Source organism: Mastacembelus armatus, chromosome 22 (assembly GCF_900324485.2).
Source record: "Mastacembelus armatus chromosome 22, fMasArm1.2, whole genome shotgun sequence".
Taxonomy (NCBI): Eukaryota; Metazoa; Chordata; class Actinopteri; order Synbranchiformes; family Mastacembelidae; genus Mastacembelus; species Mastacembelus armatus.
In genome coordinates, this window is record NC_046654.1 from 18,952,963 (window position 1) to 18,968,645 (window position 15,683).

Consider the following 15,683-nt stretch of genomic DNA (forward strand, 5'->3'; position numbering starts at 1 on the left):
GCTAATCATGAGCATCCCAATAATAAATAGGCCTTGTTCATAGTCCACTAATTCCAGTCATTTAGACCTGGTTGTGGCAGCAGAAATCAATTACTGCAGCTGGGCTCCCTGCATGGGATGCTGCTCTCTGCTGCCCAGCTGTGCACAGCTGCTACACAGTAAGACACAATTATTTTTCTTTATTTACCTAGTATTTGCAAAATCAGTTATCTAAAGAAAATAATATTTTCAGCTAAAAAAGGTCTGTGGCTTTTAATAGTATGAACAGTATGAACAAGAGAAATATAAACATGATTATTTATTTTCTTCGTCCATCCATTATGATGTTAACATGACTTAATGAAAGATGCTATCAAGTTGCATAATGGGAACTGTGATGTTTTTGACCTATACTGAGAACATCTCTGCCTGTTACACAAAAGTGCAAACATAGAAATATTCTTCTTCTTATTCTTCTTCTTCTTATTATTATTATGGTTACAGGGCATAACAATAATTATAATATTAGTTATTATTATTATTATTATTATTATTTGAGTCACAATTGGACATTAACAATTTTCTGACATATAGGCCTAATGCCTTATTATAAAGTAATTGCTGTCCAATTGATAAAGATTAAATAAATGACAATTCAGTAACAATGAATAAAGAAATACTGCAAATAATAGCAGCAAGAGTAACAACACCAAGAAATAACTCAAACACTATTTATTTGTTTCTAAAAACATATTTTATTAGAAGTTTGGTAGAGGCCATTGAACCTGTCTGTCTTTGGGATGAGTGTGGAATTGATTTAACCATTGTGTGTGATCTGCTGGCTTCATGGTCCTCCTTCTCCTTGCAGAACTTGCACACAGTCAGAGAGCACAAAGGGAGGGGAGGAGTGATTTCTAGAAAACAATTTGCCATCTGTCCTTAATAGCATTGGAAGGCTGTCCACCGACCTGCACTACAGGGATTTGGCCCTGGGGCCAATACTTTAATTACATATGTAAAGAAACAAAAAGAACAAGAAGCCAAGCACTGCTTTGAAATATGCCTTATAAAATGGTAGCACTTTAGAAACTGAGTAGGGTATTTTTGGATTGAAGCCACTGATATTGAACTATGCTAAATTGCTTTTTAAAAAGTTAATTTAGATTTTATCTTGGCACAGTAATAGAAGAGCTGAAATACAAAGTTTCTCATGGCAGCCTGAATTTATTGTATATCATCCCACTTCCAACTCCTCACTGAAATAGTTGCTGCAAAGTTATTCTCATCATGCAAAAGTACTGCTGTAAGTCATCTGACATAATTTAATTCCCCTGTTCTCAAAGGGCATGACCTTAGACATAACATTAGTTGGGTGCATAGTACTGGTGGAACTAGCAGATGTTCTTATTGTTGCAATGAAACAGCAAAACTGCAGAATTTATTTAGCTTCAGGTGTTTTTGTAATGAAATGAAGTGAACAGTGTCTATGGGACATTGAGTTTATGTTCAGACAGATTCAGCCTTTTGTGCTGCCCCTTTGTTTGCACTGCAGCACCATCCCCACATTGGCCAAATGGAAGAAAATGACAGAGTTGTGTATTTATTATACAGTACTGTTTGTCTGAACATGAACCTAAATGCCTTCACAACCATGTCGTCACTAAGGTCAGTTAATCACATGAAAGTCTTAAGTATAGGAGAAATGTGAATACATAGATTTTCAGTCACCAGGTTACAATAGTGCATATAAATATGTGCCGCGATTACCTGCATCAACTGACTTCTCTGAATAACCCGATTACTTAAGTGCATGTAAATACAATAATGAAGGAAGTGGAAGCCATTGGGTTCCTCTGTAGCTAACAGTGTATGGTTCAGCCTTTGATTGTGCTAGTAGTCAAAATGAGTCAGTGTTATGGAGGGGTAAAAGAGATGTCTTCAAAGAAAGCTCTGAAACAGCCCCTGGCTATCAGCTCCAATAATCTTTCTCTTGCTGTCTCACCATCTTCATAGACCTGAGGATATCACTGAAGTAATAGCTAGGAATAGAATTCTGTCATATGGAGCCATGTTTGCATGTTGTTTTTGTGGTTTAATTATAACGTTAGGGTGCTCTTCTGCTCTTAATCTAATAGGGTTAGATTTAGGGAAAGACAAGGGTAGTACAATTCTCCATTCACAAATTCCAAAAAATCATTTTGTATATTTTTAATAATGTTATGGTTTCTCCAAACTAATGGTTAACACTGTCTTTAATTATGAGACTAGAAATGACCAGAGACCTACAGTAATTAGAGGCCTGTTGTCAAACTGCACGTATAGCTTCTTCAGTTCATCATACTGAACTGTAAACTGCCATTTTAACTGAACTGGAGTAAACAGCTGCAGGTGAAAAGCTGATCCAGATATCATTACTTATTATAACAACATTTCAGTCTTCTTTCTATCCTACAGTACCTGCTATCTTTTTTCCTTTCTTCACTTCTCATCTCCAATTTTCTTTTCCTTTCCCCCATTCCTTCGAGGCTTCACCTAGAAGGAGTCTTCATTTCCTCATTCTTTCACCCTCCCCTGTCCATTACACACAGCATGCAACAGCAGCAAACACACACACATGCACAAATTTTCCACATAAACATAGGGTGTGTACACACACTCACACACAGCTCTTTATTTACTGCCCTTGCCAACAGTGTGAAGAGGATGAGAAGAGTGAGGAGATACCCAGAGGCATTCTGCACTGAGCTCCTGCATCTCTGTGTTGTACCACAAATGAACCTGTGTGTCTAATTCACTAACAGCCCATTTGATTGGATGCCACATGTGTGGAGACAGTGGGTGGTGGCCAGCATCAGCCTATCCCAGAGCAGTGTTCCCCTCAGGTTGTCAGTGAACATTATTGCCATGGTGATGTCATCCTCCAGTTGTGAGCCCGCCTCAGTCGGACAAAGCATGCTGATTACTGAGAGGAGCGATGATGAATCTGATGATTAGGCAACGAGCTGTGGGCAAACTGATCCCAGGTATTCATTCTGATCAGCCCCCTAACAAGCTCCCAAACATGTTTTCACCAGAAACAGCTCTGACATGACTTAGCTCTTTGGTGTTTTGAGTTAAAGTTACAGATTTGTTGATCTGATGAAGATATAATGTCCAATGTATTCTTCCACCGTGTGGTTTTGATGAAAGTATGCATTATCCTTCAAATCTAGGGTAAACAACAGTGTAAAATAAACTAGGTGTTTGGTGTTATTATTATAAAAAGGTTTATAAGGTTTTCCTATGAAAGTGGGATAGGAATTCAAGATTGAACCCAAACATCTGATTAGTATGAATAACTGCCTGTCCATTTAATTTTGTGTGATAAACCATATTGATGAGTCTTCCAGGTAGGTTTTAGTGTTACTAAAGCCATGCTGACTTGAATGGGTGGCTCTTATAAATGGAGTAATGGTTTTTATAAAAAAGGCCTCCCAGTGCATTTTTAAGCAGTAAGGCTCATCTGGTAATCTCTGGCGACTTGTTTCTGTCATTGCTTTGTCATCATTGCCCAGATGACACTCATGTCAAATAGTCCTATGGGAACATGCCCGGGTGTACATGTATTTGTGTGCACGCAGGGTTGTATTCATGGTGTGTGCAGTGGGGATACGGAGGTTAAGAGGAGCTAATTTCACGGCTTTTTATTTGCACTGGTCTCAGGGGAAGAGCTCTCTGTAAGCATTATCACTTCCAGCTGGTTCAAATGGGACAGCCGGGACAGGACCACCACACCACACATACACAACATCCAAATCAAAACGGTCCCTCATTTGATTTGGCACCTCTGTTCTTTGTGTATGGGGTTTGATAGCATTTTATTGACTTTGAATCAAGTTCTAAATCTGCTCATCAAATCCTAATCCTTTCAAATCCTTTATCAAATGTTTCAGTATTTTTTGTTAAAATTACATTGTTACTGTTTACATTTTTTAATTTAGTTGTGTTATATTTTACTTAATGCATTTTTATGGTATGAATTGGATGAACACTTGCATACACACTACAGGAACTTTACATGCCTCATGTCAGAACATATGTTGTGACATTACTTCATTTTACTAATCTTTTGCAGCCTTTCCTATCAGTCCATGACACCTTTTATCCTGTTTGTGACTTTTGCCAATTTTTTTCTGTGTTCAATGCCTGCAGGTGCATCTACGGTCGGCAGAACGTCTTCGAGATTTGTGTTGTGCCAACCGCGGTACTTTTATTAAGGTGGGCCAGCACCTCGGTGCTCTGGACTACCTCCTGCCTGAGGAGTACACATCCACATTGAAGGTGCTTCACAGCCAAGCCCCACAGAGCAGCATAGAAGAGATCAAGCAAGTCATCAGAGAAGACCTTGGCAAGGAGGTAAGTGTATTTTGTATATTCTGTATATTTCATTTATTTTTGGATTTCTATTGGTTATAGGCCTACAGTAGTTTTATTGTTTGATATTGAGTCAGGCTCAGATTTTGCTGCCTTTTTTACTCTGAAGGTAAGAGCCTTTGTTTGTCTATATCTATATGTGTGACAGTTTTGTCCTCATTTCATTTCATAACCAAACCATATTCCTGATGGAGCTGTTAATGTTGCTGTTAGTGCAGAGTTTGTTCTCAAACTAGTTGTTATGACAGCCATGTTCTGTTATTCTCAGATACAGTACATTGGTCCTCTCCATCCACCACGAATTCCCCAGTGTTGTGGGTTTGTGTTAAAGAAATTACTTTGGTATACTCAGGTGTATACCAGAAAATGCAGGAACAGTGTACATACTGCTCCCCAAATGACACAGACCCAGTTTGGGTTGATCTGTAAATGTTTAGATTGGAACAAATGTGCCAAAGTCAGGTATGCAGGTTGGCAGATTTGCTGAAACATACAGGAGGTTTTTCTGGAAGACAGGCCCAATAATCCAGTGCAGTATATCATAGACTAGTCAATAGGCTTTCACACTACAATGGTTTAAAGGTCTTTATTAAACAGATATTTGTTTGTCGATACAACTTTCACACTGGTCACAGAGTTAACGTCTACAATTTATGGATATTGTTGTACCTTTCTATCTGCAAACCAAATCCAGTCCCTTCAAAACAAGTTTACAACTCAGAATAATCATTGTGTTACATGGTGCATTTATTGTGCAATCTACAGTAGAGTGACTGCTACAATAATAATGATGTAATGATTCAATTCAATTCGTTCACATTGATGTATTACCAGCCTGTGTATCTAACAACTGATCACATTAGCTAAGTAGGGCAATGTCTGCTCAGACATGCAGCCCCTTTCTCAAAGGGTTGGGGGTCATTTTATTGTGGAGTAATGATCATAAAACATAAATATTTTCCATATCATTGTTTCAGACTGCATCATGTCAGTGCCGTTTTAATTATCTGCTATCAGTCAGTTCAGTGTGCAACATGAATGTGCAATTACAGCTTTTGAGGTTGAATACTCAAGCACTTGAGCAAACTTGTGTTTCTGTTTCATAAAAATACATAAGATGTACTTGCATGGATAATGACTAATGTGCATAATAACTGGTAACTGTAATTATCTAACTGGAATTAACATTATCTTTATAATGTGACCAGAAAATGTGAAAAATCATGATTTGATAATGTACACACATGTAAGACCCTTTACAATTCTTTTTGAGAAAAATATCAATTATCAACAGAGAAAAAAACTGAGAAAACTGCAACAATTCTATAAAGCCTACAATATTTGAAAATTTAGCCAGTAAAACAATTAGAAACCACTGAAATATGCGATTAAGAAGACACCAGCTGTTGGATGAATATGGGCTGCAATCACTGTTAACTCAAATTGCTCCCCTGTAATTGAAAGATACTACTGTGAAATTTTCTGTTCTCTCTCGTTCACGTTTTTAATTAAGGTGTGCATTCAGTTTGATTTCTTCCTGTGTCTCTGTGGGACATCATTATCCTTGAAAAGATGATAATATAGCTCCTGTATCAATGAAAAGGGCAGGAGAAAGAACCAGCCCTCCTCCAGTACTCCTTTTGGAGTTGCAGGAGAAGAAATGACTGATGAGCAGTGCCAGGCAGTTTACCATAGTCACACGAGCAGCCTCAGCATCATTTCCATCTAACTACATGTGCTTCTTCTTCAGTATTTCGGATGTTCTCAGCCACATAGCGAACAGAGAATAGTGTGTTAGAGCACGATTTGTAGTGACATATGCATTCTCACTGTGCGTGGTTTAGTTCTGGCTGCCACCTCCTCTCTACAGTGAAACTGCTGAAAGGCCAGCATGTGCAATATGTTATTTTACTAAACAGAGTCTGTTTCCAGGCTGAATATCACAGTTTGTTGGTGCTGAGGCATGACAAAGGAAATTGTGAGTGCATCATGGATACTTGGGATCTGTTCAAGGCAGTGCTGTGTGAGTGTAGAGGCATCTGTGAACATGGAGATTCAGGAAATGGCAGAAAATTCTCAGAACCAAATTGGGATTAACCAAAATGAGCCAAAAAAAAAGACATGGAAAAAATGTAATCCTTGTGTTGGCACATTTTTTTAAAAACTTTTACACAGATCTTTGTGTTGGCACAAACTCAGTCAACCAGTTACCATTAGGATTAGTCTAGTAAGCAGACACCAGCTGGCCTCCAGCTAGTAGTATTCATTTAGAAATAACTGATGAGGCTACTGTGCCTCAGGCAGCTAAGAAATTGAGACAGTTGGACAGGAATAGTAGAGTTTTTACAATCGAGAATTTGATTTTTTCTTCTAGGTAAAGCAGTTTCTTTCAGTTTTTCTTTTCTGTGCTGTAATGATGTATAAGCCTTCATCCAGCTGGCACTATGGACAGCAGCCAGCAGGCAAAATGGTCACCTTGCTACACTTCCACAGACACCAATGGATTGCCATCCAACTGTGAGACCTCAGGGAGCATTTTATTTGTGCTATAACTCATATCCGGTAGTGGATGTCACTGCAGGTCTCCCCTCTGGGAGCGGGGCCCACATGCATATATTACCATGTTTATTAACTCCACAGCTGAGATTAACATAAGCAGTGACTGGATGGAGAGTTAGGGCCAGAGACTAGAGGCCAGGCATAGGTGACAGCCATATCTGCAAACATGACAAATCGGTGTGACCCTCAGGACCAGCCTTCTGTTTTTAGCATTATCTAAAAATTATCCTAATTTTTTGAATTGCAAAATGATGTTTAGATTTCAGTGGGATTTCTCAGATTCTCATAGCTGCTTACAGTGACAGGCCCAGCTGAGAAATTACATGTTTCCTTAACCCATGAAAGCACTCTTTGCATGTCAGATCCCACTGGATGCTAATTGCCGTAGTGGAAAGACACTGGTGGGTGTAGACAATTTTATTCCATTTAGCATATTTGCATAATGAATAACTCATTTGTTCCCACACAGGATCTTGTCCTGCTTGCATAATTTATCATCCAAAGGTGTCTTCTACAGAGCTCATCTTCAGACTCCATATCGACCAACATCATGCTCAAATTAGCCTCTTTTTATGTTTGACCAGGTAGAAACAGCAGGGGAATTATTCCCATAGCATGGTTTGAAATCTGAATATGAAAGAAGACATCCAGTCTTTGTCCCAGCCAAAACCAACACAAATTAATAATGTTATTGTTACACTGAAAAGTTGAGAGAGAGCGATATTGGGTGACATATACTGCCATAAACTTGAATTATAAATATGTATGGATGCTGGATATCCTCCAGAAAGTGCTTACACAATAAAATAGTTTTGTGATCTTCTGAAATGAACCAACTACCTCCCGCTAATGTAAGCTATTATGAACTGGTGAAGACTGCTCCCAGGAATGTTTGCTACAGAACTAGCATTCTAGCATTCACTTCTTAATGTTTTTGTGGTTTTTGTGGTTTTCTTGGCTAAAAAAATCATGTTTTTCTCTGAATCAGGTTGTGACTCTGATAAGTGCATTAGTGGTTCATAATGAGCCAGATGCATGCCCTTGGTGTTTTGTCTGGTGAAAGTCCTAGTACAGAGAGAGTTACAGAGAGCAAGTTAGTACATAAAAGTGGTATAATGTGTGGAAACAGTAGAAGCTGTTTTTTCATGCTTTTTGCTGCCCTTTCTTGTTCATTTAACAGATTTGTTTCCATGAAGCCTCAGGGCAGTGTGGAGGTTGCAGAGCATACAATAAGTCTGTTCTAATGACTCCATGTCCCTTGGGAAGCCCTTTTAACCTTCAAACCCACACACTAATTAATGTGTGTGTGTTCTGTGTGTTCACAGAGATGAGTGGAAGCTAATGAGGGACTACCTCTGTTCAAAGGGAAGTGTTAAGTGCTGTGACAGAGATTTGCGGATGGGCAGAGTACAGTATATCAAAAGATGGGACAGCATTTTTACTGGAGCGCTATTGAAGTCTTATTCAGATTCTGATTTATATACTCTTAGAGCACAAAAAGAGCTTGTCAGTCTGCCTTTTGTAATTACTTTTGTTCTTTTGAACTGAGCATATTTTATTGTGATTGCCAGTTATTTCTACAGTTACTAGCATATTAACTGGAAAAACAAGCTGGGAGGCAGTGGTTTTTTTTTGGCCAAAAACAAGTAAAAATGTATTAAATGGAGAGGATTTATAATCATGGGCAGCATGGTGGCTGAGTGGTTAGCACTGTTGCCTCACAGCAAGAAGGTCGTGGGTTCGCATCCCGGCCTTTCTGTGTGGAGTTTGCATGTTCTCCCTGTGCTTGCGTGGGTTTACTCCGGGTACTCCGGTTTCCTCCCACAGTCCAAAAAACATGCATGTTAGGTGCCTCTAAAATTGCCTGTAGGAGTGAGTGTGAGTGTGTGAGGTTGTCTGTCTTTGTGTGTCTATATGTGGCCCTGCGACAGACTGGTGACCTGTCCAGGGTGTACCCCTGCCTTCCACCCGAGAGAGAGCTGGGATAGGCTCCAGCAGATCCCCGTGATCCTGAACCAGGAAAAGCGGGTATAGAAGATGGATGGATGGATGGATTTATAATCACTTAACACTTTCCTGACCAGAAGTGTACTCACTTTTTTTGTACAGTATACTGTAGGTGTCTGTACTCAGGTGTCTGCAAGGTTTCTGATGAGAAGATTTTTTTTTTTATTAGCCTGTGACTCACACCTCTAAGGCCATTTTGAAAAAGTTACTCACAAATGTAGTGTCATTCTTTAAAAAAGGCACAGTTTACCACTTAGCCACAAAGAAATTCTATTTCAGGCTTTAATCAGCCTGAAAATTTGCAAGTAGGATACATTCAGTGTTATGTGTGGCTGTGAGAGAGAAGGAGAAGGAGTAGGACCCAAATGCTGGACACAGTTTCTGTATTTAAATAATAAGGGATAAGGTGAAAACTAGAACAAAAAGCGGAGTGTGGGCGGCCGAGGTGCCATGCCGGGAAGATGGATGGTGGCGTGTTGCAGTGGTGCAGGGTCCGAACGTAGCGGCAGTCGGTGAGCCGTAAGCAGGTAAAAGCAGGTGCACCGGTGAGAGGTGACGGTCCACAGCGTGGAGACTCCTGTGTGGCAAGGCGGCCGATCAGCAGGAGATAGATCCGTTGGCGGCGGTCGGACAGTCACTGGGAGGTGCAGCCAGGGGAAGACAGTGGAGGAGAGAAGAGCTTCTCGTGACACAGTCCATAACATAGTCGATTCTCCAGCGGAGAACAAGGGAAAGCCAGAGGTATATATGCCTAGAGCCACCTGGCTAAATAGGGAGCAGGTTAACCCTATTATGGCTAATTACATAAGGCTGCCGGGGACCTTTGCAGGGCAAACAGGAACCTGCTACAAAATAAAGGTACCAGGCTGTCCCAGGAAGTCCCAGATGGGACTCATGACATTCAGTGTTGGTTTTGGGGTTCTTACAATAAAAATATGGGCATTGTGAGACATACTATTTTACTTGATCAGATACAGTAAAAGAGGTTCTCCGTGCTTTTAGTGTTTAGTTTTTTGTGTAATGAGGAATCAACATGAGACTCCATTTAGCCTGACACTCTTTTAAAGCACCTGCTTTGATCCCACTGGGAGCTGCTGCCTTTCTCATCATAATGTTTGAGACTATACTAATCTACTATTCTGTCAGCAAAATTGGATTACCACAATCTGACTGCTGCTTGACAAGACTGCATTCAACAGGGAGGTCACATTACAAAAAGTCTCCATCCATTTTGGACGTTCTGGCTATTACTGACTTACCAAATCTTATCATTTTATGACAAAACACTTTTTTCTGCCAACAACACAAATTGACTTCTTTTCAGAACTTCTTTCTTTTAAGAACAGCACAAAGTGGAACTGCATCAGTACACAGGAATCAAATGCTGATTCATACACAAGAGCTTGTGCTGTGAGGTGACAGTACTGCAAATGCCTGAGCCCAGGAAACAGCCCCCCGCATCTATAGAATCATAGAAGCAAGGGATACTGAACATGCTGAACAAAGACAAATGCTCTTTCGATTTTGTTCTCATTTTAAGAAATGCAACTTTAAATGACTGATAATAATCCTTTCTGTCTTTTTCTATTATAGTTCATTTCTCTCTTGTGCTCACCTCAAACAGTCATCTTTTAGTTTCACCTTTGCAGTCAGTGTTATACATCAGGACAAAGTTACGCTGTCTTTACATTTTTACACCTAGAACCGATGAAGTCATACACTCTGTGTGCCTTGTGGCAATCCATTATTCTGAGCAATCCTCAGCTCAGTATTACTAATTTGGCCGAATTAAAGCATTTTTAAATGGAAACAGCTCTGCATGTTTCATTTTCACTTTGATTCATTAACTAGTATTAATTACTTAAAAAGCGACCTAATTTCTTGCTTAGTTTGTAATGTTTGTAATGAATAATTCATTTAAATTCCAAACAGTGTTACTCTTACTGCTATTAGATGTCTTGCATTGTGGGTTTAGTAAGACATCAAAAGATTGCTTCTGTTTTACTATATACTATATTGTTTATAATTTATTTCTTTAGCCTGTAGCAAAATTATGTTTGTACAAGACAATGAAATCCTATTTGGATTCTTAGAAGAGGTGGTTTATTTCAAAACTACAAAGGACAATATTATTAAACTCAAAATAGGTGGTCTTCTGCTATGCAAACCTTTGTTTTTGTTTTGTGCTCCAGTTTCCTCCCACAGTCCAAAAACATGTTGGTTAGGTTGCTTCGTGATCCTGAATTGCCCATAGGAGTAAATGTGAGCATGTGTGGTTGTCAGTCTATATGTGGCCCTGCGATGGACTGCCGAGCTGTCCTGGGTGTACCCCTTCCTTTTGCCCAAAGAGAGCTTGGATCAGCTCCAGCAGATCCTCGTGACCCTAAATAGAAATAAGTGGATAAAGATAATTGATTGATGGATTCCTGTCAGTATGCCCTATGTTTCAGAGCATACTGTCACAAGATGTGTGACAAGACCTCGGACAAACCCTCTTATTAATAACTCACAGAATTCATATGTTAATATATTCAGAGACTCCTTCATATATTTTGAAAAAAACATAGTTTAAAGGATATTTATCTTCAAAAAACAACCATAGTTTCCAGGAATTAAACATGAGTCACCACTGGGATAAACGGTGATTTCCCCCTAGCTACCAGCTACATTCAACCAAGGTTGTATTATAGGAACTTGATACCAGAATCCAGTGGTGTCACTATAGATACTTATAGAACTTTTTTTTTTAGCATTGTAGTGTATGGAACGTATGTATTTGTGGTATTGAATTTCGCTGGACCCCATGTTGCAGAACAGAAATCTTTATTATAACTAAAACAGACAGAGGGAAGACTTAACTAGAGGTGTGTGGGGGAAGAACAGGAGACACCTGACAGGCACAGACGCTGGAGACTCGGGCAGGGAGGCCAGAGACTCGGGCTGAGGGTCTGGAGACTTTGACAGGCCAGCTGGAGACTCTGGCAGGCTAGCTGAGGGTGAGGATGGCCTTTTCTGGTTGCGTCGTCTTCGTTGATGAGAAGACTAAAGAGCAATTGGCTCAGGCTGGACGGCACTGGGCTCGGGATGAATAACCGGAGATGAGGTTAGCCCTTTCTGGCAGCGTCAGACTCAGGCTGAAGACCTGGGGGCTCTGACTGAGGGACTGGAAGCTCAGGCTGGTTGTCTGGAGATGAGGATGGCCCCCTCTGCTGCCGCCATTGTCATCGGGCTGCGGAAGCACAGCTACCAGGAGCATAGGCAATGTCCCACTGGGCCGAGAGACAGACGGGACTGTGCCTCTGCCGAGCCTCTGTTGGAGACTCAGAACCTGGCAGTGATAACTGGCGAGCCAGTGAGGGAGACTGGAGTGCAAAAGGAGGATCTACTAAATATTGAGTTCATTTTTTTTTTGTGGTGCCCAAATTTATGCACCTACCTAATTTTGTTTAAAGAATTATTGCACACTTTATGTAAATCCTATGAACTTTGTTTCACTTCTCAAATATCACTGTGTCTGTCTCCTATATGATATATTTAACTGAAATTTTTTATCGTAACAACTAATGATTTATACAGGAAAATCATGAAGATTAACAAGGCTGCCCAAACTTACGCATCACACTGTATCTTTCAGCAGTGATGGTGCCTTCCAGATGTGCATGGTGCCCATTCAATAGAAACTAATGCACCCCGATACCATCAGAAATGCAGGCTTTTGAACTGAGCGCAACAAGCCGGAAGGTCCCTCTCCTCTTTAGTCTGGAGGACGCAGCACCCATGGTAGCCAAAAAGAATGTCACATTTGCATTTTTGGATGCCACAGTGATTTTTGGAAGTATTCATGAGTCAGTGCACTGATGTTTATCACAGAATCATGCCTGTTTTTAATTTTATGTTGAGGAACAGTATTCTAAAATTGTTTGGCAATTTGTAGACAACTGTCCCAACTTTTTTAAGTGTTGCTGCCATCAATTTCAAAATTACTCTACATTCTTAAAATTGTACATTCTCATAGTTTAAACTTTTGACATGTTATATAATGTTCTGTTATGAATAAAATTACAATGGTACATTTTCTCAGTTTAAACATTTAATATGTTTTCTATATCATGAATAAAATATGGGTTTTTGAGGTTTGCAACTCACTGTATTCTGTTTTTATGTAGATTTTACACAGGTCCAAACTTTTTCAGTTGTACTTAATCCAGTAAATACTTGTAAACAGAGATGATCTCATTGGTGATCACACTCCTTTCCCACTCCCAAGTCCCCACCCCATTTGTTCCCACTTCCTATCATTCTCTATACCTCATTTAACTCCTGCTCTCTCTCACTCTTTGTCTCCCAACACCATCTCTGTCCTGCAGATTTCAGATTTATTTCTGTCCTTTGAGGAAAATCCTCATGGTGCAGCCTCCTTAGCCCAGGTCCATAAAGCAGTGCTGTATGATGGGAGGATAGTGGCCATCAAGGTCCAGCACCCAAAAGTCCAGAGACAAAGCTCCAAGGACATACTGGTGATGGAGGTCAGTGTGCGTCTGTTACAGTACACTCATGTGAAACATGTTCCTGTGGCTCAGAGGTCTGATGCACAAACTTGTGCCATGCTGAAGCACAATATGCAAAACTTTCTACACAGAATTCTTTCAGGCACAGTATTAAGTGTAGGTCACCCCTGTTTTGCTAGTGCTACAACTATAAAGTCACTGTAGTCAGGCATTAAAAATTATGCTTCAGGTAACTTTTATGCAAGTACAGTGTGAGTTAAATAAGAATGGTTGTGTGGCCGGTGTAAACAGCTGTATAGGTTCAAATTGAAGTTTGTTCCTTCCATCAGACGTGTGAGAGAGATGGCTGAAAAACTTGTCTGAAATGCCTCTTGTGTAGCTTGTGTAGACCTAAAGGTAAATTAAAACATTTACAGAGCAGAACCCTGCCTCACTTATATTGCCAGCATACTTTACTTCTTAATGTCAGCATAGCTTTTCAAAGATTTGACAAAATTATGGACGTATTCTTTAACAGCACTGTAGTTGTGATGTACAGATTTTGCAGATTTGAGAATTTTAACAATACCGAGATGTGACATAACTAAGGCTTTCAGAGAATCATCCAACATCAATGTCACTGTGTTATGGTTGCTAGATTAAATGTTTAAAATCTGTGCACATCACAAAATGCATCTGGATTGGTTGTTTTGACTAGCTTTAGTTTTTAGTTGGCTTTATGTAGAGACAGCAGTCTGGTGTCCTCAGATCAGACCTCAGCATTTACAGTGAAGCTGATTTATAATTCAAAGGTGTTGGTGAGGGCAGTCCATTGGCTCTTCCCAGACTTTGCCTTCATGTGGTTGGTGGAAGAGGCCAAGAAGAACATGCCACTGGAGCTGGACTTCCTTAACGAGGGATGCAATGCTGAGAGGGTGGCCACCATGCTGGCCCACTTCCCCTTTCTTAAGGTACTTTAAGGTACTCTTTTGTAAGGTACTCTTACAAAAACATGTCTATGCAGTTCACCATGAGACCAGTCTGTACCATGTGTGCACACATACTTGTAAAAAGCTGGCAATAACCTGAGACAGTCAATTTCAATTAAGGCCCTGGTGATTAACATTGTACTCAATGCAATTAATAGAGGTCAAAATTTTTCAATGTTGATGACAGTTTTCTCTGCTGCTGGTCGGCTCTTCCTGACCAGTGCTAGCAAAACGCCACAAATCATATTTCCTTTACTAGACAGAGTTGGACTTCTTCATGTCCATTATCATTTAATTTCCTGGTGTCCCTTCTCTCAATACAGTATGTCTGTTTGAGAAATTTTATTAGCTTTGGTGATGTGAATTAGACTTCTTACCAGCTCTCTTTCTTTGTTCAATGTTTATACCCAGAGAGATAAACCTTCTTTGGTTTTGTCATCTCTTCTGCCATTTCCTCCTTTTTATTCTGCATTTCAGAAATGATATAAGATGATATGTTATCCCATACCATAAATTACATCACATAAACGCAACGATCCACAAATTTTAAATTTATTTTCTGTAAATACCTTCTTATACATCCAATGAAACTGAGCAGAGTCTAACTTTAAAGGATAATTAAAAAGCCGAAATTTCCAAACTTCTGACAGTCCATACCTCCTGCATTTGCTCTTCTCGGCCACCGTATGAAACAGAGGTTCAAAACAATCATTAGATCATCATCATATTAGCCATTTTATAAAAAGGATTTCAGTGTTGTGGAATATTTAGTAATGAGCTAATTGCACAAATCTGTTTTTAACATCTGAAATCCAATGCTTTCAAAAAGCTAAGTGATTTGAATGCAATGATGGTGACTGTGTGTCCTATTGATGAAGACAAAATGAACAAGACTAACAGGCAGTGCAGCCATAAAAGAAGACAAAATGCAGGCTAAATATAGAAAAGCTTTTGTTAAATACGGAAAGAAAAGGCTGAATGCAAGATAATCCAGTTGCCCACACACACACACACACACACACACACACACACACACACACACACACACACACACACACACACACACACACACACACACACACACACACACACACACACACACACACAGAGTTATTTTTTGAGGACATTCACTGATATAAGCCCTCACCGGGCCTTAACCTAAACCTAATTCTAACATGGTGTCTGAAACCATGCCTTAACTCTCGAAGAGCCTTTTGACAGTTAACCTGAAAGTGAGAATTGGCCAAAT

The 15,683-nt window shown here is 39.8% G+C and overlaps 1 protein-coding gene across 2 annotated transcripts in view; it reads left to right on the forward strand.

Moving 5' to 3' along the window:
• Positions 1–15,683, forward strand: part of adck1 (aarF domain containing kinase 1) — a 74,406-nt gene that overhangs the window by 17,666 nt on the left and 41,057 nt on the right. For both annotated transcript variants that reach the window (XM_026308904.1, XM_026308913.1), the window contains 3 exons: positions 4,171–4,374; positions 13,326–13,484; positions 14,258–14,416. In XM_026308904.1, the coding sequence (XP_026164689.1) occupies positions 4,171–4,374; positions 13,326–13,484; positions 14,258–14,416 (522 nt within the window). The remainder of the gene's footprint in view (positions 1–4,170; positions 4,375–13,325; positions 13,485–14,257; positions 14,417–15,683) is intronic.